The sequence below is a fragment of the Pongo pygmaeus genome, chromosome 4 (assembly GCF_028885625.2).
Source record: "Pongo pygmaeus isolate AG05252 chromosome 4, NHGRI_mPonPyg2-v2.0_pri, whole genome shotgun sequence".
NCBI lineage: Eukaryota > Metazoa > Chordata > Mammalia > Primates > Hominidae > Pongo > Pongo pygmaeus.
This window is the reverse complement of record NC_072377.2, coordinates 115665894-115689732: the sequence shown is the minus strand read 5'-3', so window position 1 is coordinate 115689732 and position 23839 is coordinate 115665894. Positions and strand designations below refer to the sequence as shown.

At 37.1% G+C, this 23839-nt stretch overlaps 1 protein-coding gene across 2 annotated transcripts in view; it reads right to left on the bottom strand.

Annotated features, from left to right (window-relative positions):
- CAMK4 (calcium/calmodulin dependent protein kinase IV) overlaps nucleotides 1-23839 on the bottom strand; it is a 262172-nt gene that overhangs the window by 33372 nt on the left and 204961 nt on the right. The window contains exons 6-7 of one of the 2 annotated variants that reach the window (XM_054488028.2): nucleotides 13521-13611; nucleotides 11042-11116 (exon numbers count right to left, since the gene is read on the bottom strand). In XM_054488028.2, the coding sequence (XP_054344003.1) occupies nucleotides 11042-11116; nucleotides 13521-13611 (166 nt within the window). The remainder of the gene's footprint in view (nucleotides 1-11041; nucleotides 11117-13520; nucleotides 13612-23839) is intronic. The other variant, XM_063665128.1, reaches the window with a different exon arrangement.

Genomic DNA, 23839 nt, shown 5'->3' with positions numbered 1-23839 from the left:
AAAAAAAAAAAAAAAAGAAAAGAAAAGAAAAACATTATGTTTTTCTCTAATGGAGATATAAACCTTCTCACTGATGATTATCAATAATAATTCTTGCAAAACTTTTTATTTTTATTTTATGCATATCCTTTCTGTAATAACATTTTAAAGTGGAACATTTTGTGGGTGTTCTGGTCCAAAATAAGACATTTTAAGCAAATCTTCTACCCACTTGCTATCAATCACCTCTTCCTTTTGACCTCTTTTCCTCCCATCATCCCACCCCCACATATATAATAATAGAGTTGAATCCTCACAGAGCTGTGAATTCTCTGGTACAGTTGGTTCTGTTCTCGAAGTAGTGTCTTCTACAGAAGTGGGCATCAAAAATGACTTATGGTCTGGAGACCCAGAAGTTAAGGATTACCATTACATTAAAAGACTGTCTTGGGCGCCTGTAGTCCCAGCTACTTGGGAGGCTGAGGCAGGAGAATGGCGTGAACCCGAGAGACGGAGCTTGCAGTGAGCGGAGATCAAGCCACTGCACTCCAGCCTGGGTGACACAGCGAGGCTCCGTCTCAAAAAAAAAAGACTGTCTCTAAACTCAAAGATAACATGAGAAGTCAGGAGAGGACACTGGGGACAATCTCTTGAGATTCGATTTTATCAGCCATCTCAAGCAAAAATATATTTGGTTAACTTTGATTTAAGTAAGTGGTTGCCATAATCCTCAACTTAGTTTACATGTATAGAGTATATAGATAGTTTTTGGTGATATTATTTATTACCACACACTATGTACCTAACGGGTGATATAAAACTTAACAGGAGTCTTCCTTCTCTTCCCTTGCTGATAGCCTTGGATCCTGAGTGATGAGTCAATCAGCTTTTGTGAACACTCCCAAACCAAGGAGATAGCCCCTACTATTGCTAACAGCTTTAGTTGTTAGAATGTTGTCTGGTATATTGAGCCAAAATCTGTGCCTTGCAACATCCACTCACAATTCCTACTTCTGCCCTGTGGAGCTTCCTCTACTGTTTGAATTTCTGTAAATAATAAATGTTCCTTCTCTTCTCTCTGGTCTACTAATGGTGGTGTTGCTGAAGCATTAGTCTGGGTTGTCTCCTTTTCTGCCTTGGGGATGCCTGATAGTCTCATGACTTGAAATACAATCTATATGCTGGTAACACCCACATTGATACCAGTAGCCAGGTTGACTTGTGGACCATATATTCCCTTCTGCCCACATGTCACTTCCACTTGGCTATCTAACAGGCATGTAGAAATTAACAAGTCCCAAGCCTGATGCTCCGATGTCTTCCCATCTCAGTAAATGTTAACTCCATTCCTTCAGTTGTTAGTTATCCCCTCTCCTATCTACTATTTTCTTCCCTTGTCACTGCATTCCAATCAACCAACTAACCGTCTTGGTGGACTTTAAAGACACCCGGTATGTTCTTGCCTCAGGATTAGTGTGCCCCATCCCCTTCACTTGGAACATTCTTTCCCTAGATATGTACATGGTTTGCTCTCTCCTTTCTCTCTCTCAAACTTTTGCTTATATATTCCATTCTAACACAAAGCCTTCCTTAATTACCTTGTTTAAACTGTAACCCAGGCTCCTTTTCCAACTTTATATTATAATTTCTATGGGAAATTATCACCTCTTTCTGTATATTTTACATGAGTATTGTCATCTTCTCCCACTAAAATGTATTACAGTATACTTAAGGAAGAGTTCTTTTGGTCTGGTTTTTACTGCTATGTCTTTACAACATACAACAGTGCCTAGTGCATAGAAGCACAACAAATATTTATTAAATGACAAAAAACCTGATTGTTTTATACAACTAAAGTTCCACAGAAACCACTTTGTTTAGGGCAGTACCAAACCAATATAAAGACTCCAAAGACGCAGTTTTCTTCAGATTTCAAACTTCTAACACAGCTTAAACTAAGCTCATGCCCAACCTGCAGAGTCCCTTTCCTCTCCATGATCAAGAACAAGATGAGCTCTGGATGACCCTTCCTCACCACCCTGTATCTGTCCCTACTTTTCCTTTACCCGGCACTACTCAACTGACTCAGATGCTGCAAGCATGCCTGTTGCAGTTATATGACGGCTTGGGGACACAATCTCCTTGGGGAGAAAGTAGGGCTATGGTCAAGAGGGGGGATGGATATGGGGTACCCTCCACACCTGGTTAGCATTCTCTGCCTCACTACCTCTCCCCTTCCCTCGTGGTCGCTTTCCCATTGTCCAAAAGCCACACAGGAACCCTAGTGTGCAGCACACGAGCCGGTCAAGTAGAAAGTTACAGTCAGTGCAATTGGAATTTTACCATGCATTTAATTAACTAGATTTTTTAAAAGTTCATTGCAAAAATGAAGTTACCACTTTGGGTATTTAATTCATTCTTGGGTGAGATCGTCCTTTCCTTGATTGGATTACAGTATAATTTAAGACTCTTATTATTTCACTTAAGCTATTTATTCTTCTGGAAATGAACACAAACACTATGCCTTTTGTGAAACTATACTAAAAGTTTCTATTTTAGATTATGAGATATATTTCTTTTATTTAAATTTTCCTACATTTTTCATATGTGTTCATGTTAGAGAAAATGTAGCTTATTGGCTAACCTAACTTTCTGTTTTGTTAAGAGTTAAGCAGAGATCTCTTCTGTTCAACTATAAGCTGCTGAAAATTTGTCTTAAATTTTGGCATAGTGAATCTAATGGGTTATTTCTTTTCAAAGTAGCAATGTGGCAAGTGTGTGGAATCATCCTTGAAATCATGAATAGGCACTAATGGAAGACAAGACTTGCTTAATTGTGCTGTGTCATCTTAGAAACTGTTCTGTTAATAGCATTTTAAGAAATACTTTCAATGGTAATATTCATATGACATGTTCAAATGTAAGGTCTGCTTGATATGTTCCAATAAGCTCCCTAGAAATTATTCCTATTTAAAAGCTTTTTAGTTCCTGGATTCTTGAAAATGGCTCTGTATAATGCGTGTGTGTGAGGAAGAGAAGATTATTCTGTTTATTTTTAATAAAGTACTCTTAAATTTATCCTTTTAACCTATTAAAATATTAAATTAAAATATCCTTTTTTTCTCTGGTTGTAAAAATTTCAGAAACTCACAGTCCCATAGCTATCCAAAGAAACTTGAATTCTCCTGATAAAGGCTGTCAGAACACAGGGTCATCTCTGAGCAGCTCATTGACCTCCATAAATAAATACAATGCAGTGAACTCCCAGCACAAAAGTGGCACTGACAGATCAGATGCTGGAAATGACTCAGTGAACTTCAGCATATCTCCTGTTTCATTCAGTGTCTGATCACTGAGGAGACTTTGTCTTCCTGTAGTCATCAAAACTAAGGAACAAATCCCATCTTTTGTCCAATCATTTCCAATTTTGGAATAATAATTTTAAGTAGGTATATATTAAGTTACACAGAAGGATACATTTTTCACTGTAACTTCATACTTACCCAGTAGGAAGTGTCATATTTACCTAGTAAAAACAGCAAAATTTCTAAAACTATTATTTGGAAAACCAGTAGTCTTTAAAAAGATTACATTTCTTTTCTCTACCTTTTTCTTAATGGTTTACCCTATTAAAACCACTCTCCATTCTCAGGAACTATCACATTCATATTTAATAAGTTTAAAAATCTAAAAAACTATTTAAAAATGGCCATAAACAATAAAGTTTAGAACCATCAATGTCATTTAAATCTTAGGGGGAAATTTTATTTTTATTTTTATTTTTTGAGATGGAGTCTCGCTGTGTCGCCCAGGCTGGTGTGCAGTGGCGCGATCTTGGCTCACTGCAAGCTCCGCCTGCTGGGTTCACGCCATTCTCCTGCCTCAGCCTCCCGAGTAGCTGGGACTACAGGCGCCCGCCACCATGCCTGGCTAATCTTTTGTATTTTTAGAAGAGACGGGTTTAGCCAGGAGGGGCTCGATCTCCTGACCTCATGATCCACCCACCTCGGCCTCCCTAAGGGCTGGAATTACAGGCGTGAGCCACCACACCCGGCCAAGAAATTTTTTTTTAATGAGTGTTTTTATTTCTAAACTAAAGAACTGTGGCAGAGATGTAGTAATTTCAAAGACCTCAAACCAACTCCCCAAATATTAGGACTTACTCTTGTGAGGACAAAATGGAAAAATCATACTGCTTAATAAAAGGAATTGATACATTTTTAACAGTAATAAGAAAAAGATGAGGATGATGATGCTCATTATAATGACTTTAGTGACACCTAATAGTCATTGCATGTTTTAGTTACCAGGTACTGTGCAAGAACTTCACATACATGATCTTATTTATTCTTTATAATAGCCCTATGAAATAAATGTTCTTATTATTCCCATTGTATAGTTGAGGAGACTGAGATTTAGAGGGTTTCACTAACAAATTCAAGGTAAAGTCTGATGTAGGAACAGCCATCTGACTTCCAAGCCTAGTAAAGCACAAAAACATGAACAACAACAATACCACAACAGCAACAACAACCAGCAATCTATGCCTGTGAGCATCAGGTAAACAGGGCCAAATATGGCCAGCCCATCCCTGTAGTCACCCATATATCTGTGGAGACCTACCACGCCTTAGGGTAGATGAGCAATATATGTGTGGTTTTAATATTGAACATCAGGTTGGTAACACTGACTTTTGTTAGCCCATCACTATTTGCTGATCCTTTGGGAGGTATCATTCAAGGATAGTTTTAAGAGCTGGAATGTGAGGGAATCTCTCTTTTACCTGTCATTCTACACTTTCATCATGCCTTCACATTCAATAGCTGAAGTGCCACATTTAATCATCTCTTTATTATACCACCTCCATTTATAATTATTGATAATTATGACAATTAATTGGTTACCAAGCAATGCGAGTTTTGAAGACTGAATCAGTCATAGTATATATGAAATATATGTATTCCTTCTTTATGGAAACTCGGAATGTTATTGTAGAATATTATTATTCTACAATATTATTTGTAGAAGTAGGCACCTGCAGACTCTTAAGTACAGGGATTTTTGCATATCGTAGGAACTCATTCTTCAGTTGTTAATAATTAGCCTTCATTTTGGCTTAAATAGAAGCACAACATATATTTGCCATTACTAAAGCCTGAAAATAGCGAAACACTGTTACGCTTAGAAGCTTAGCACACGGGACATTTTTATGTATTAATACTTCCTCTGAGTTATGCCAGTAGGACTGTCTCAGAAAATAATGAGACCTTGGCAAATGCCAAAAGAAAACAAACTCCTAACAGCTTGTAGACTCTGAAAATAGAATTTTAATAAAGACAAGTACAAATATGAAATATGAACATACTTAAGCTTATGAATAAATTAGATAATTGGTATTAGACATAATTTTTTTTAACCTAAGCCTTTAACATAGTGGTTTCTCTTCTACTGTAACAACTTGATTTTCTTTTCTAGGATTGGCGTGGGTGGGTTTGAAACATCCACAAACTTCAAGCCTTAAATATCTAGACCAGTTAAAACATTTTGGCAGTTAATATTGTATAGTTACATTGTAGCACATTTATTAGGAGCTATGGCCTGATCGAATTTTTTTTTTTTTTTGTCTGTGTGACCTGCTTATTTTCTCAACCACAAGATGTTGAGAATCCCTTCAACATTGAACTCTTCATGGGTTATTTTTGAACACTAATCATTGATTTCACTTATCTGGACCATAAATTTTAATTTTCTGGCCTGGAGTGTGGTTTTGACTGGGCACATTTCCCAGGAAATAATGAGTATTTGCTTAAACATGAAGCATCTGTGATTTTTCTTTTGCGATTCACTTATAGGAGAACCCTCTGTTATTAATAGCCTGGGGCAAAGGTTCTATGAAAGAGACAGAATGGATGGCTTTTCCTTTTTTACTTCCTGAGAAATGACAGATGGTATAACATAAACACCCAGTCTCTCACAAGATGTAATTTGAAAAGCCTTCCATTAAAAGTAGAAACTAGGCACAGTGCACTTAAGGATAATCGGCCTTGGATATAATCACCCTAACAAGCAATGAAACAAGCTCGCATCTCATCTCTGTCAATTATATGGGTGTCAGACACTTTTTCAAGTTAAAAGTAAAGTCTCTGTATTGTAAATATTTTAAATTTTTCTTTATATATATTACGATGTTTTTGACATCTTAAAAAGCTTTTCTGGTTGCAGAGAGCCTGTCTCTCTTGTGGCTTGTTAATTCTGAAAGATAAGAAAGTGCCCAGCCTGGAGCAGGCCTTTCACATACCGATTAACCAGTCCAGTGCCATACCTCACCCATCTGACCTGTACACCCCAGGAGTGGATATTCCTCTGCCTTAATCATCCCAGGGCCAGGAGCCAGGAGCCAGGCAACCCAGACAAATTATTCAAACTAGCCAATCCTAAAATGTTCACCCTGCCTTGCCTTGCCTTTCCCAAGAAAATACCCCAAAAGGCAGTAGCCTAAATCTTCCCTTTCTCCTGTCTTCTGCCTCCTGAGCACCCTGGTGTCTTCTTTCCTGCGTGGCCCTGGGTGGCTTGCTGTGCCTCCTGTCTCTAGGATGTGTAAGTTTAATACACTTTTTTTTTTTTTCCTGAGGCTCTCCTCTGTCTCCTCTTGTGGCCATAAAAGAATATAAAACAGTCTCTGAGTAAAGTCTTTGCTTTCTATAGAATCATAACGATTCTCACCAGTCTTGAGCTTGGCTCTCATTTCCAACTCTTTCTATAGATGGACAGTTTCCTCCCCACCAACTTATCCTCAGAAAGATACATGCCAGACTGATGAGAGTATCTATCTGTGATGAGGGAAGAAAGGGCTAGAACTGATCTTCAGAGAGGGTTTTAGCTTTACCTGTTAACAATTTAATTTTTTATAAGATAGATGAAACAAATATTCATAACTATATTAAAATTTGTATTTAATTCAAAACCCTAGATATTGCCTCTGCTCTAGGTTATCTATTCCTGGGCCCTAGTATTACTGTGACTTCTATTTTTCCCAAGTGTTTTCCAGTGTTTCCCTATGTTACTACACACAGGTGTATCCTTAAAACCCTACCCCCTCTTTGGCCGCCACTGTGAGGTAATATTTTAGTGTATTTCCTTTGGGTCAAGAGTATGTATGAACACATATATATTTACTTACATACAAATGGAACCTTGGTCTGCTAAAGAAATATGTTAAACTTACTCGTTTTTGACTTCCAAGACTGCCCCCGCCTATATAATAGTAATTCCATTTCTATGTTTAGCACTTTAGAGCCAACAAAACACTTTTATTTTCCATCTCAATCCCCAAAATAGTTCACTAAAGTAAGTAGAGTCTACCTCCCAACCCCCACGCCAAGCTTCCTTGCTGCTTTCACTTCCTTTTCTTATAATATGGCAAACTACTTTTTCCTGATAAGCCGCTACCTATAGTAGAATTATCCTGGTCACTTTCAACCTCTTATTTCCCTGTTTCCTCATTATTTACCATCTAGGCTGAAATGGATATTTGCAAGAGAAAATAATAATAGAAAATAAGCCTCCATTATAAGATGGCATTATTTGTATGAAGGGCCTGTTTATGGAAAGGACAATATATTAAAATTGTATTTTTACAATTTTTAAATATTTTTAAAAAGTAAATGGTTAGATTTAAGAGTAGATTGACATGTCATCTGCTGAGAAGCTAAGGAAGGACATCAGCATGTGTGTAGATTTCTGACATGACAGCGGTAGAAAAGAGCATTTGCAATAGCTAATTTGTCTGTTTTCTTTCTATCCCTTTCCTCCTTAAATTCATGTCATAATATGTCACAATGTTATCATCAAGATATTTACAAAATACAGACCTGATTTAAAAATATTGCCTTGATTAAAAACCTTTGCTGGATCACCATTACCTACCAAGTAAAATCTGAATCCCTTAGCCTGATGTATAGATTATTTAAACATATGGTCCATCCGACCTTTCCAAGTCCATTTCTGCCCTCTGTACCAAAAACTCTATGTTCTAGTCATACAAAGTTGACAAAGTGACAAACAGCACCTAAACTCCCCAGATGCTGCAAATCCTCCATGACTTTGCTCTCCCTGTACCCACTGACGAAGAATGCCCTGTGGCCACTTCTTCACTTGTTGAACTCTTACTCATCCTTCATGTCTACCTCAAATGTTCCTTCTAAGACCTCTCCATCCAGAATTAATACTAACTCATTAAAAGCAATATTATAAAATGCTTAGATGGACAAAGAGACATAGAAGAGCACGAGAGAATGCACATGAGGCTGTTAATATTGTGTATAGTTATTTGGATTTTTATTTCTTCCAATGACCAATAATACTTTTTCTTTTCCCTGAGACCAGGTTTCCTTTTATTGCCCAGGCTGGAGTGCAGTAGTAAAATCATAGCTCACTGCAGCCTCTAACTCCTGGGCTCAAACAATCCTCCTGCCTCAGCCTCCTGAGTAACTAGCACAACAGGTACATGCCAACATGCCCAGCTAATTATTTTGTTGTTTTTTTCACCATGTTGGCCAGGCTGGTCTTGAACTCTGACCCTCAAGCAATCCTCTCATTTCAGCCTCCTGAAGTGCTGAGATTATAGGCATCAGCCACTGCACCTGGCCAAGTAATACTTTTGAGGTATAAAAAATTAAAATGAGCTGGACATGGTGGCTCATGCCTGTAATCCCAGCACTTTGGGAGGCCGAGGCTGGAGGATCACTTCAGGCCTGGAGTTCGAGACCAGCCTGGCCAACATAGCGAAACCTCGTCTGTACTAAAAATACAACAAATTAGCTGAGTGTGGTGGAATCCCAGCTACTCGGGAGGCTGAGGAATGAGAATCAATTGCACCCGGGAGGTGAAGGTTACTATAAGCCGAGATCTGTCTCAAAAAAAAAAAAATTAAAATGAAGATTTTAAAATAAAAGCAATAATTGATAAATATGTCTATGAATAAAACTATATTGATTTACCTATATTAATTTTGTACAGGGAAATTCTATGATTTTTTAGGCCCTTGGATACCTGGATTCTTATTCCTGAGCCACTAACAACTAGATGTGGAATCTTGGTGAAGTCAAAGTCTGTGAACCTTAATAAGATTAGAATGTTAATAAATGAACTTTAAAGTTCCTTCCAGCACTAAAATTCTATGGATTTAATCACATATATGCTTCAATGAATATATTATCGCACTTCGCCAATCTGATTTTTATGATTTAAAAAGTTGTTAAAAGGAGTTAGTTTTGTAGTTCTTCTTTGTCTATTTCTGGGGCAGGGGTGACCTCAAATATAAGTGCTATAGAAAACAAGACAGATAATTCAAAATATCACCCTTCTTCTATGTTTCCATGGTGGCTTTCGATACATACAACACAATATTTCTTAAGATGCTATAATTTCTTTGTTTGCATTTCTGGATTTTACCTTTTTTTTTTTTGAGACAGAGTTTCACTCTTGTCACCCAAACTGGAGTGAAATGGCACAATCTTGGTTCACTGTAACTTCTACCTCCCGGGTCCAAGGGATTCTACTGCCTCAGCCTCCCAAGTAGCTGGGATTACAGGCACCTGCCACCATGCCTGGTTAGTTTTTACATTTTTAGTAGAGACGGGGTTTCACCATGTTGGCCAGGCTGGTCCCAAACTCCTGACCTCAGGTGATCCGCCCACCTTGGCCTATGAAAGTGCTGGGATTACAGGCATGAGCCACCGCATCTGGCCACATGTCTGTTTTCCTGTAGACTGTGAGCCCCCAGGATGGGTGTAAGGGCAGGAAATGCACCTCCCTGGTGCCACACACTGGCTTGACTACACAGTAGGTGATTAACAGTTCACTGAAGAGATGAATTGAAATAAAGGACATTTGTGTAAAAATATTCTCTTTGTTTCTGTTTTTAGAGATGGAGTCTCACTCTGTCACCCAGGCTGTAGTGCAGTGGTGCGATCTTGGCTCACTGCAACCTCCGCCTCCTGGGTTCTAGGGATTCTCCTGTCTCAGCTTCCTGAGGAGCTAGGGATTACAGGTGTGCACCATCACACCTGGCTAATTTTTATTTTATTTATTTATTTATTTTTTTTAGTAGAGATAGGGTTTCACCATGTTAGCCAGGCTAGCCTTGAACTCCTGACCTCAAGTGACCTGTCTACCTTGGCCTCCCAAAGTGCTGGGATTATAGGTGTGAGCCACTACACCTGGCCTGTGTAAAAATATTCTGATCTAAGAGAAAAGGATGACTAATCTTGTGATTGATAACTTGAAATCTTGTCTTTTTTCTTTATAATTTAGATTAGAATTTTAATTGATCTGTGACATATTCATTAATCACAACAATTTTAGGAATTCTTGATAATTTTTACAAACTTTATTGGCTTTCAGGTTGTTGCCAAATTAATTCGACCATCAAGAAAAAAAGAGCAGGTTTTACGCTAGTATGGGTCAAAAGCGTTTGTTCTTTCTGACTGCAAGGCCTTCAGCCCACTCTGGGAGATGAGGCGGGAATATGTGAAGAGCTCAGTGCAGTTGTGGTCCATCTGCAGACACTGGAGAACTCCTGTAGGAAAATCTCACCTGAAGTCCTTGTCTTAGTGAGGCTAGGCCAGGCCATGGAAAGAACTAGGGACCACCCCATTCTCACCATTGTCCTATATGCCATCTGAATTAAACACACACTCTCCATCCAAGGAAAAGCAAAGCAAAGTGACAAAGGGCCCATGGATTTAATTCCAACTATAAACGATGGTGTTTCCTTGCCCTCTTCTGTGGTGATGGTCTTTCTGCTGCCCAGCGGGTCTAAGAGTAGCCACTGGCTCAAAGGCATTCTAACAGCAGTGCCCTAAAACCAACGTCCTTGAACCTCTCATAGAAAACAAGAAGTGATCTGAGTATTATTTATGTATGCCTTCCTCATAGAGATTTGCAACAAATTTTAAGCATTTATAAATAGAGATATTAGGAATTTTAAAAAATGAGATTGCTAAACAAAAATAGATTTCAAATAACAATAAAAGTAAAATATAATTATTAAAGAGCATACCGCAGTACCCTGGGGTTCCACACACTGTCTTCATGAGCACTTGATGTTCCACAATTTTAGAGAGTCCAAAATCAGCTAACAACACAAGAAAAAAATTTAATGAAGCACGTCTTCTCAGCTTTTATGACAAAATATTTGTTATTCAAAAATAAAACTTATTTATCTATTTGATTTCTTTTGTATTTGATGATGGGGTGAAGGTGGGTGGGAACACGTCACCCAAGAGGAAGCTAAAGAAAACAATCCATGTGTTTCTTTAAATTGGAGAAAAACATGACTTCCAAATACATTTACAAATAAATCTATATTTAATCTTTGTTCTTCTGTACAATTCCCCGCTTTCAGCAAATAAGCAATTTTTTTCTTTCTTTCTTGTTTTTGTTTGTTTGTTTGTTTGTTTAGATGGAGTCTTGCTCTGTTGCCCAGGCTGGAGTGCAGTGGTATGATCTCGGCTCACTGTAACCTCTGTCTCCCAGGTTCAAGCAGTTCTCTGACTCAGCCTCCCGAGTAGCTGGGATTACAGGCACGTGCCACTATATCCGGCTAATTTTTTGTATTTTTAGTAGAGAAGGAGTTTCACCGTGTTAGCCAGGATGGTCTCGATCTCCTGACCTCGTGATCAGCCCACCTCAGTCCCAAAGTGCTGGGATTACAGGCGTGAATCCCCGCGCCCAGCCAAGCTATTTTTTCTTAAAGTAATAGTTGCAATAGTTATATTTTGTCTAATGTTGTTACTTCTGAAATTTATGTAACAGTAACTCTAAGGGACAATACAGAATTAATGATATAATCCAGAATCTTTAATTTATTGACAGAGAGGAGAAAAAAATAGACTTTCATCAGTGACATGAGAATTAACAGAAATATCAAAAGGTTTGTTCAGCTTGAAAATACATGTCAGTCTCTAATGTATTTCACTTATAAGAATTTACTCTCATAAGAAGACTATAAGATTTTTTTGGTAAGAATCCTTTTTATTTATTTCTCAGAATATTACCTAGGTAAAAGATTATCGAAAGTTGCTACCATTATGATCTATTTGCTGAGCTATATCTCTTGCACTCAGGAAACATCAGGAAACCATTCAAGGGCATTCTTCAAGAGAGGCAGGTGCAGAATGAATTCCATTTTAGACTTCAAAGATAAACCCACATTTCCTGACAGGTGCCTGATCCTTATCAGTGGAAGCAGCAGGAAGCCCTTCAGAAAGAAAACCTCTCCTGCCTAAATTAGTATCTATCCATCCATTTAAAGAAATTGCTTTAAGGATTAAATCTTTGAAAGTGATGTGAAAGGAAATGGAAACTGCCTGCTGTCCCCTGCCTTACAGGAGTGATTATGAGAACAAGCTGGCTGCCCAGCAGGACTTTCAGGATTTTTTCCTTAGGTTCTTGCATTCATAAAGCACATTATTTTATCTGAGCTCTTCCCTGATATGAACAACTTAATTGTTAAAGGTGTTAACATCTGTAAATGCAGCGAACTTGGCAGATTAGCATGATAAGGACGGCACCAGAAGAGCAATGCCCTTCAGAGGACTTAATGAAGATTCCACTAGTGAGAATTCATCAAAAATAAAGTTTATAATATTTTTTGAAATGAAGATTTGCTTTGGAAGAGACATGGAAAGTAACATTTATTTTTTTCTAAAGTGCTAATTAAAGGTTTCTTTGGGAAGATCAGAATTTCCCGAAGTTCATCTTTATAGTTTTTCAAAATGCTTATTGGTAAAAATTTAAAAAAAAGTCTCATAGGATATGATATGTCAATTTATACGTTAACAGTTTAAAGGTTCTGGAAAGTCCTATAGAAATACAAATCTTGTTTAACTTTTTTAAAGTTGGCATTTCCTAACTTATTTGATCAGCCATAGCATTTCTGTGAATCGCTCCCATTCTTATCTACCCTGCTGAGAAACCAGTGTTCTATAGAGTGCATTTTTAAAAAATTTATTATTATTATACTTTAGGTTTTAGGGTACATGTGCGCAATGCATTTTGGGAAAGGCAGATCTTAATTTATCTCTGTTCATATAAACAAGCGACTCAAAGCCTAGACTCACTAATATGTGCTAAATATTTTATGTCAAAGTTCTTTATTACCTAAAATTAAGCTCCAAGCAATCTGTGGAATAAAAGTTAACATCTCCAAAAGATGTGTTACTTTTTCTATCATTTTGTTCATTATAAACTTATTTATAAAATGCAAGGTCATCTCCTGTGGTCCTTGCCATTTCTAAGCTGTGATTCCTTTGTGTGCCCAGCAACAGAATACTAACTTCTAAGCAATATTTTCCAAATAAACATTCCAGGAAAGAGCACAAACTTCTGAAACAACATATTATTCCTTTACAGGCGTCAAATATTCAGGAAAACTGACTGGATGTAAAACTAGATGGAGCAATATTTAAAAATTCCACACAGTAAAATTTTTTCTGCTCTGGAAAAAGGGGTCACAAAACAAGAAGAAATGTTCTCACCGATTTTGAGTGGTGCATCTGGGGCTGGAGTTGCATAAAGAAGATTCTCTGGTTTGAGATCACGATGGACAATCCCATTTTCATGTAGATACTAAAGAGGGAAAATAATGAAATAACATTTGTGTAATTCTATTTATGGTTCGAATGTCTATACTTAATCTTTTAAGAACTATAAGTTATGTGATTCAAGAACACACATATTATGACTTAACAATAAATACCATAAAGGAAAATCTGTTTTAAACTGTATACATTAAATAATACTTTATAGTTACCTAAATGTGATGCAATTTAAATTGTATAGAATCTATTCCCAGAATAAAATATTTACTCCTCAGCTAATATTAGTTACAATTCTCTTTATGCATATTACTATATCAACTGGAATTAGCTAATTATTGTAATGATGTCAAGGTGCTGTGTACTGAAATGTGTCTGGCTTATTATCTAAAAAGCATAATTGGATGTGTGATCTTATAAACCCATATAGCAAAGACTTCATAATTATTGTCTGAGCAGACATACAGATGTGAGTATTTTAGACATATAGATGTGAGTTATTATAGAGAACTATCCTTAACAAGACAAATACTGTTTGATAATGATGGATGCACTCATAGGCTCTTCTGAGAATTAGCAAATCTAACTGTCAATATAGATGTTGAAAGTTGTATTTGAGATGAATCTTAAAGATCACATCCAGCAACTCTGCTCATTTTATTGTACTTTAAATTATTTTGTAAAATCATGTATAAGCATACATGCAACATATTCTCATTGTAAATGCTGAAGTCCTACCTGATTTCCCTTCCCCCAGTTCCAGTTCCAGTCCCCTCTTCAAAAGTAATCCTTCATCAGTTTGAAACGTTTTTTCCCAAAAAGTTTGTTTGAACATTTTTTCTATGCATTTACAAACGAGTCTATATACACTGGGCTAGATTCACTAATGCATAGAAAAAGCATTCTAGGCATTAGTGAATCTAGGTTCTGAGTCACTTGTTTATATGAACAGATTTCTTTACAGATATCAAATATTCAGGACATCTGTGTATTACACCGGCTCATGCCTGTAATACCAGCAATTCGGTGGGCCGAGATGGAAGGATCATTTGAGTCCAGGAGTTCGAGACCAGTCTGGGCAACATAACAGAGCCCATCTCTATGAAAAATTTTAAAAAGCCAGGGATGGTGGTGCATGCCTTGTAGTTCTAGCTACTCTGGAGGCTGAGGTGGGAGGATCACTTGAGCCCAGGAGGTCAAGGCTTCAGTGAGCCATGATCATGCCACTGCACTCCAGCCTGGGTGATAGAGCAAGACCCTGTCTCAAAAGAAAACAAAAACAAAAACAAAAAACCAAACCAAAACAAAAGACTATATATGTATATACACAAGGTAATATACCTGGTTTCCCCCATTTTCCTACTTAAATATATCATTAACACAATTTTTAGGTGGCTTTTTTTCTGCTTAACAAAATATCTTTGAAGGCTTACCTTCATATCACTTTAGTGTATTCTATTGAATTCTTGCATCTTGTATTATAATTAATTTACTTATTCATTTTTAATGGACATTCAAGTTGTTTTCAATTTTTAAAAAGTTACACGTAATACAATATAAACATTCCAGCACTTGAATATTTGAGTGTTTCTGCTGGTATTTTTCTAGGACAGATACCTGGAAGCCGGTGCAGTTGTGGAGTCAAGGCATACAGCATTTTTATTTTAATACACACTTCAAAATCACTCTCCTAAAAGCCTCCACCAATTTTCACTCACACAAACAATGTATGCATATATGTTAATATCTTTGCTAAATCTGTAGTTTTAACTTTTGCTGAGCTGGAGTGCAAAGATTATGTCTTAAGTTTGGTTTAATTTGCCTTTCTCTGTTCACTAGCATAGTTGAGCTTCTCGGTCAATCAGTTTTCCTCTTCCATGAATTTCCTGTTCATAACATTTGCCCATGTTTCTGTTGGTTTAAGAGAAAAAGTTTCCAGTGTGCTGTACTCTCTCTCCTTTCCTACCTCATGTGGGAAGGCAAGGAGTCCTTTATACTTAAGCCAAGTAAGGGGGGTTGGGGAGGTACAGTTTCAAGATCGCTTCATGATTTGGGGAAACAGATAACTGGCTCATGCATGAAAATGGAAAGAAGAGTGGATAGTTGCAGCAAGAGAATGCAGAGAGGGCCTCAGGGAGATTCAGCTACTCTCAAATAATAGCTGGATGTACATTTCTCATGGGCCCAGTGTGGACTCTGCAGGAGGGAATTAGACATGAGTCTCCATGAAGAAACTCTTCATGGGAGTGTTTCCTGCCAGGGGATGTCACCTTAGCATCACAGAAAGCAGAGTGTGAGGGTTGTGACAGTGGCACCTGAGGCTCTTACATGTTTTAAACAATTACTGTATTCTAAGCTCTATTTTAAATACCTCATACCTGTTGACTCATTTAATCTTTACAACAGCTCTAACCAGTAAGTCATCTAATATTTGTTTTCCAAATGCAGAAACTGAGGCACAAAGAGGCTAAGAAATCTGTACAGTATCACAACTAGACACTGGAGTTGGTATTCAGACTCAGGCATTTGGCTGTAGAGCACATACGCTTGCCTATTACATAATTCCCAAGGAGATGCTCAATGAACATTTGTTACTTGATTGATTAAGGTGAGGGAACAAAAGAAAAATAACAACGAAGGAAAAGAGGGGAGGATATTGGAAAGGAAGGTAATGAAGGTAGGAAGAGAAATGAGAGAATGATAGAGGAGCATGCTCGACCATTAATGATACCCACGGAAAACATGCGGTATCTCCAAGAAGGAAGATACTGTATCTTGATATAAGCTGAGTTTGAAGGGGAAGATAGATAGAATATCTCATATAGTAGCTTTGGAACATATCTAAGAATTGCATAGTTTGGGACTAACAGAACATATTGATTTTTCCCCCTAATCTTACCCAATTTAGAAACTCCATTGTGTTGAGAAGAAAATGATGCTAAACATAGGAACACAGTAACAATGACAAATGAAATGACCTGGTAAGTTTTGTTTAGCAAAGAACTAATTACATGAAGATCCTCACTAAATTTTGTTCTGGCTTTCTTAAAACGAAAAGGTGGTTGCGTTCTAAGTGCAAGTTAAACAACAGCAACAAAAACAACAAAAAAGAAAACATCATTTGGCACTCCATAAAGGAGAACTAGACTAGATAAAGGAACGAAAGTTTAGAGAAAAATACTAGAACGAGGAGCTATACACTACCAAAGGAACAAGCTTTAAAACAAAACAAAGCAATTAAATGCTAAAGGTCATGATCTTGGCTTTTAAAAAGACATGCAGAGATAATTTGCTAAACATTACTTGGTGTAGAAAGATTATCAAAAGTCATGATATATTCATATATATATATATATAGTAGGGGAGGCATTTAAATATATCTGACTGATAAAATGTTAGGAGTCACTATTTCATTTTTGTTTACATCCCCTGATAAACTTTGACCAACAGAATTTCTAACCTTTACATTATCTCAAGTCAGGAAGACAGGTAGAAGGAAAATGTGAAGTATGATTTTTCTTTTCCCAAAAAGATACAAACATTAGAAAGATCAACACTCTTTTAGAGCACATGTTATCAAACTTTTTGGTCTCAGTAACTCTTTATATTCAAAAAAAATGCTGGAAACCCCAAAGAGTTTTTGTTTATGTGAGTTACATCAAGCAAGACTTACTGTATTAGTCTTAGTCATTAGTTAAAATGAAAATTAAATTAATACATTAAAATGTCTATTAATTTTGAAAAAGCAATAAGCTCATGACATTGCTTATTAAAATACTAAAAAAATAACTGAAAATATTAAATATATTTAATGTTAAGATATATAACATTTATATATTTTAAAATGTGTTAAAATATACTATATTCTAAAATAAAAATAACTGTATTTTCTAAAACAAAAAATTAGTAGAGGCTACTCTTTCAGTTTTGCAAATTTCATTAATTTCTGGCTTAACAGAAAACACCTAGACTTTCATATTTGCTTCTGCATTGTCTGGTATAAAATCACACACCATGTAGCCTCTGGAAAATTTCACTGTGTATATATATATAGGTTTTGGGTTGTTGTTGTTGTTGTTGTTGTTGTTTTTGAGATACAGTCTGTCTCCCAGATCTGGAGTGCAGTAGCTCGATCTTGGCTTACTGCAATCTCCGCCTCCTGGGTGCAAGTGATTCTTCTGCCTCAGCCTCCTGAGTGCCTGGGACTACAGGCACGCGCCACCACGCCCAGCTAATTTTCTTTGTATTTTTAGTAGAGGCAGGGTTTCACCATGTTGGCCAGGTTGGTCTCTGACCCCTGATCTCGGGTGATCCACCTGCCTCGGCCTCCCAAAGTGCTGGGATTATAGGCATGAGCCACAGCACCTGACTGAGATGCCTTCATATTATGATAAAATGATTTTGACATCACAGAGCCCCCTAACAGGATATCAGGATCCTCCAGGGATGCCTAGACTAGACTATACTTTGAAAACTGCTATCTTGGAGCATCTGAAGACATAAAAAGATCAATTTAAAGAGCCAAATAATAGGCATGCTTCTCTTTCTTTTAAAACTGATTTTTAAATGAAATACACACTTCTAATATCATCAACACTAATCTCATTACTTCAGAATCACTGTACATAGAGAAGAGGAAAAGAAAATAAAGAGAAAAACATGCTCCTAAAAATTGTGTGGTCATGGGAAAATGTGCAAAGATATTTTATGATATCATATGAATGTTATCTATAGAGCTGATAAAGAAGTACCTAATCATGGAGAAACATATCTTACCAAGATATTGTTGATTTTAGCTACAGATTATGTAAATCATGGGGATTAACATAAATACATAAATGTACTAGAGAGAATAAAAACATGGTGACTGGGTATTCTTGAATAAACCATGTGTTCAATGTAATCATAATTAAAGTAAAGCAAAGACACGCAAGAAAATAGAAAAAAACAAACCATAAACAAGAACTGGGGAGAAGATTTTTAAAATCTGCTACGTCAGTCTAACAATTTAATGGAGACAGAAACAACAAATCTGACAATTGTAGCACCCTACTTCTAAAGGTTATCTTGACGAATGCTAACCTTTAATAAAGAAATTACAAAAGCAAATAACCAGGGGTACACAAGTTAATGAAAACTTTAAGGAATAAAAATAAGGAAGAGGAGGAAAAGAAATAGTAGGAGTCAGGGAAGCACAATTAATTTATTGGCTAATATTTTAAGTGTATTATATTTTTAAAAAGCATAAGACAACAAATATAATTTTATCTGCAGAGTAGTTGAGAGAGACTAATATATTTTCAGTATATATTATAAAATAAATACAATATTTGCTGCCAAAGGCGTATCTCCGCTAAGTTCTGTTTAAATATCTCGCCCTCAGTCTTGATCATGGGTTGACAAAAATACGTATATTGAGATTTTTTAGCATTGTTTCTGAAACAATTATTAAAGAAAGACTTCATGAGTGGTGCTTTGGGGTAATATGCCCAAAGTATATCATTTGTTAGCTATGTGACCTTAAACAATTTATCTACCCTTTAAGCCTCGGTTCTTTCATCCGCAATGCCCACTTTGCAGATTGTAGTGGGAATTAGAGATGAGGTGTGTAAGTACTTAGTATGTTATGAGCATGTAGTAGATATTCTATGTGTAAATGGTAGCTATTCGGACTCTATCATTGCTATTTCACATCCTTAGTAAAATACATCACATTTAGCAATCCTTTGAGACTTGGAAAACTTGCTCTTTTCCAAAGTTTCAAAGGATACTTTGATCAGAAAATACTTGCTTTATAATTCATATTTTTTCCTTCTGTTTTGCTGCCAAAAATGTCAGTGAAAAAGAAGTTTCAATTACAGTAGATGGCCAAGTATGGATATGTTTACCTCTTCCTTCCTCTACCTGGCTTTTGATTCCTTTTTCTACTTCAATAGAACTTTTGTATGCATTTTTCATTTAATTTGCCACAAATCTTCTACCCAAGATGATGCAATATAACTTATAAATAGAATGTCATATTTATGTCTTTTTCACTCTTGAAAAAGGTCTGCGTGAAATGTGTACTGAATTTTCTCTGTATGTGTTTATAGTTTACATTAAGAAAGTTTAGGTGTTAGAAAAGAAACAGTTTGTGGTGATTAGGATTTGAAACATTCTTACTATAGTTTTGTCAACTATATAACAAAGAATTTCTAAAATAAATAATATTTGTCATTGATAAACAGTTGCACTTCCAGTCCTGTTACTTTGTTTATGCTCAGTTCTCCTGGGATTTCCTGTAGTTCTTCCAGAACCATCCCTTAGTGCTGCTTGGATCTCATCCCATGCCCTTCTGACTCCTGAGTTAAGGTGCATGTCTCCTGCCTTCTCTTTACCTCTTCCTCTCCATTTCCTCTTTCTTCCCTTGCATTACATTAGTATGCTCCAGACTAGGAGCTATGGTCCTCAAAAAGAAATAAGAAAAAGAAAGCAACCACTACTTCCATATTCTCTCAAACCCACATATTCCCAGCTTTCTCTGCCTATACTCAATTATTTCCTATTCTAGTCAGCCAATTTCCTGAAAATGTAGTCTCCCTTCATTTTTGTTTCTTTAACACACTATAATCTTATTTTTGTCCTATCAAACCCGATACCCATGTTCTGACTCATTTTTCTAAACCCAAACGACATCTGTCTACATTGGCTAGTCTCTCCTTCAGATTCTCATAGGCCAGCGCTCCTGGCAGCAGCAGCCTGGCTTTCCTGACTCCTCTGTTCTCCTTTCAGCCTCCTTCCCCAGCTCCATGTCTTCCACTTGCTTAGGACCCTCTGCTTTTTCTGTGTTTCCAGGATGAGCTCATCCAAACCAGAAATTGAGTTACCCCTTATTCCACTGTGTCCCAAATCTCTATTGCCTACCTATACTTCCCTGTAGCTCTGGACTCCATTCAACTTTCTACTTTACATTCCATTGGAATGTTTCATTGGTGTTCCAGTCTCAACATTTCCAAAACTAAACTCATAGTTTACCCTAAATCTGCTTCTTCTGTACCTGTATTCCCAATCCCTACAAATGATACCATCCAATTGACCAAGCCAGAAATCTGAATTCATCCTATTCTTTCATCTCCTTTATTTGACACACCCAATCTGTGCTGATGTGTAGACTCTCCCTCCTTAGTGGCTTGTGTATCCCCACCTCCTTTCCCTGCTTACTGCCCTTGCCTCCAGCCAGGCCACTAGCATGTTTTCCCTCTTAATTACTCTAATAACCAGCTTAGCTGTCAGCTTCCCATTTTCCAGCATTACCCTCCTCCAGTCCCTGCTTCGCACTGCCACAAGGGTAGACAGATCTAGATATGGCACTCCCCTGCTTAAAACCTTCAGTATCTTTCCACAGTTTCCAGCATGCAGGGCAGCAGCAATGTTGTATTTGATTGTGTAGCTCTTGAGCAGGGATCATAAACTCTCGAGGGGCGAGGAAGATACCCTAAAAGAATGAAGGAGGTAGGCATGGAGTAAAATAAAAGGGAGACATTGGAAAATTGTAGGGACTGTGCCTGTTTGTGGAGAGAGCATGACCCTTTAAGAGGCAATGGCTACTCGGGTTCAGCCAACTGTGGTCAGGTGGGATGCAGACCGCAGGTTGTTAGCTCCTCTGATTTTTCAAGGCGAGACAGAAATTAAGATTCTTTTGATGTAAAATATTCAAAATTTTAAATGTTGGCAACTAAGTTGAAAAATGTTAAATCCTGCACAGGCCAAACAAAATACTGCAGTCTGTAATTTTTCTTTAAAGTTTAAAAGGGAGCTGGGCACTCAGTAGATGCCCAATAAACATTTGTTAAGTGTATGAATAAATAAATGATTATTTTTCTGACTCTACTTCCTAAATTGAACATTTACAGGGTTTGTTCTCCTAGTCTTCTTTTTTGCTGTAAACTCTTTGAGCACATTTGTCTGCTCTTTCCTTCTGCTACTTTTTATAGCATAAAACAGTATACATGAATGTAAAAAATTATGATTAATTTTAAATTTTTATGTAAAATTTAACTATAACACTTATGGATTACTTGGATAAATTTTTTACAATAAATTTTCTCTAAGTGGCAGGCATTTCATATATTTGTTTATCCTGAATACCACATGTTTGCTACAAATGATGTGATTTGAATATGATAGATACAGGGTACATTTAGCTGGCAACTATGTCTATTCTCATATTAACTAAATATACTATGTAATTACATTGCTAGCAGTTTGAGAATTAAAGGTCATTTCATGACAGTATCTTAAAAGGATTTCCAATTCAATGTTGTTTCTTAAGCTCCAAGATCATTTATCCAACTGCCTTGTCTCATTTTCAGTTGGATATCTTGTGGGCATGTTACCTTTATCATGTCCATAACAGCACTCTCGACCTCCCCGCCCTCTTCCAGTTTCTTCCACCTGAAAACGTAATCTCTCCATCAACTTAAGTGTTCAAGTCAAAAATTGACTTTCTCTCCCTCACCATCTACATCCAACTCACAATTAAGTTCTTTCAACTTTAATTCCAAAATGTCTCCAGAATGGCCCTGTCTCTTTCATGAGCATTACCCCAGCTGGATGGCCATAGCAGCCCCTTTAATACTTGCTTTGATTTTCAGCATGCCACCTTTCACACTATTCTTTACATAAAGCACAGGGAATCAGGCCATTTCTTCTCCTTGTGAAAGTCTTCAATGGTTTTCCACGACTTTATCCTGGCCTTCAAGGTCTTGGTGATCTGGTTCCTGTGCTCCTCTCCAGCCTCATATTCTGTCACTCTCCACTCTCTTGTTCTGTTCTTTGATACAGATTATCTCTCAGTTTTTCAAAATCCTTCATCTCTTTCTCACCTCTGGCTATTCCCTGCCTGAGCCCTTTCAAACTTCTTCATCTGGCCAGCTCTCCTCATCCTCAGGACTTACCTATAATGTCACTTCCTCAGGGAGACTGTACCTATCCTTCCAAACTAACATATGTGCCAGCTCTTATATCTTCTCATTGATGCTGCCTATTTTTCTTTACAGCATGTATGTTTCTTTGCAGGCTTTCCATTCAGGATGTCTCCTCCACTGGACTGAAAACTCCATAAAGACAAAGAATCCCCAGATACTACATTTCCTTCACAGAGCCTAACACTAACTATGCATTCAGTAAATGCTTTCGAATGATTAATAAATAACTCAATTTTCCTATAGATGCACATATTGTTCTACTTTTTAAATCACAAACTTATAGCCAAAAGGTGATAGTAATCTAGACCTTTTATTCATTTGTTGTTACTCATTTGTAATAGAAGTTAAAATATTAAAATAGAAAATGTTGTGCTTACATCGTGGCAATCTATGTCCACAGCAATGCCACTTCATCATCTTTAGCAGAAGCACGGCTCTTAGCATCTTTGCACTTATTAAACATATACTATTCTTGGTAGATAATAATACTTAGTCACCTCAGTGGTGCTTATTGAGTATTAGTGAGATAAATGAGATTTACCTTGTCACTTTCAGAAAGGCCAAAAACCGATAAGAATATTTTAACTGCGAGATCAGAAGAAAGAGTTTCATCTTCCAAATGACATTTTAAACCATTAGCTAACTCATTTTTGTTCTATAGTAGCATTATGTTGGTAGTTATAGCTGAATTAATTTCTTCACATGCTTTGAAGTTGATCTGAATATTCAATACAGCATTGCCTCAGGGGAGTTTGGGGAAAGACTGTTGAAAATTCACCTGTTAGTTAGTTTTCTCTTCAGTACCCTTTGTGTCTGAAACTTTTCATAAATTGTACTGGTCAGTGTATTAAAGTGAAACTGATGTGTTGACTTAAAAATCAAGTGGCTAAAGAAGTAGTGATGTACCTAGCTACAATAATACACTAGTGAGAAGTGGGCAAGTTCAAAGGCATTTGTTAATAAATGAAGGCATCCTGTTAGACTCCAGTAGTGAGAATGAAGATGGCCGAGACTGCTGCTGGCCCTGCAGTTGAGGTTTATGTGTGTGCTTTGTTGCTTTAGGATTTGGGTATGGCCCAGAAGTCTCAGAATGAAGCAACACTTTGCTGGAAAATACTTGCTGGGACAGCAGTGTCATAGGGGAAAACAACAGGATGCTGGTAGAGAGATAATTATGAAAGCCTCTGGGTAGGGAATCCTGGGGTGTCAGGTTAGAGTAGTAGACAAGAGAAGAGGTCACAAAGAACACACTGACGGTGGCATGAGTCTCCTCTACATACTAAGTCAGAGTGG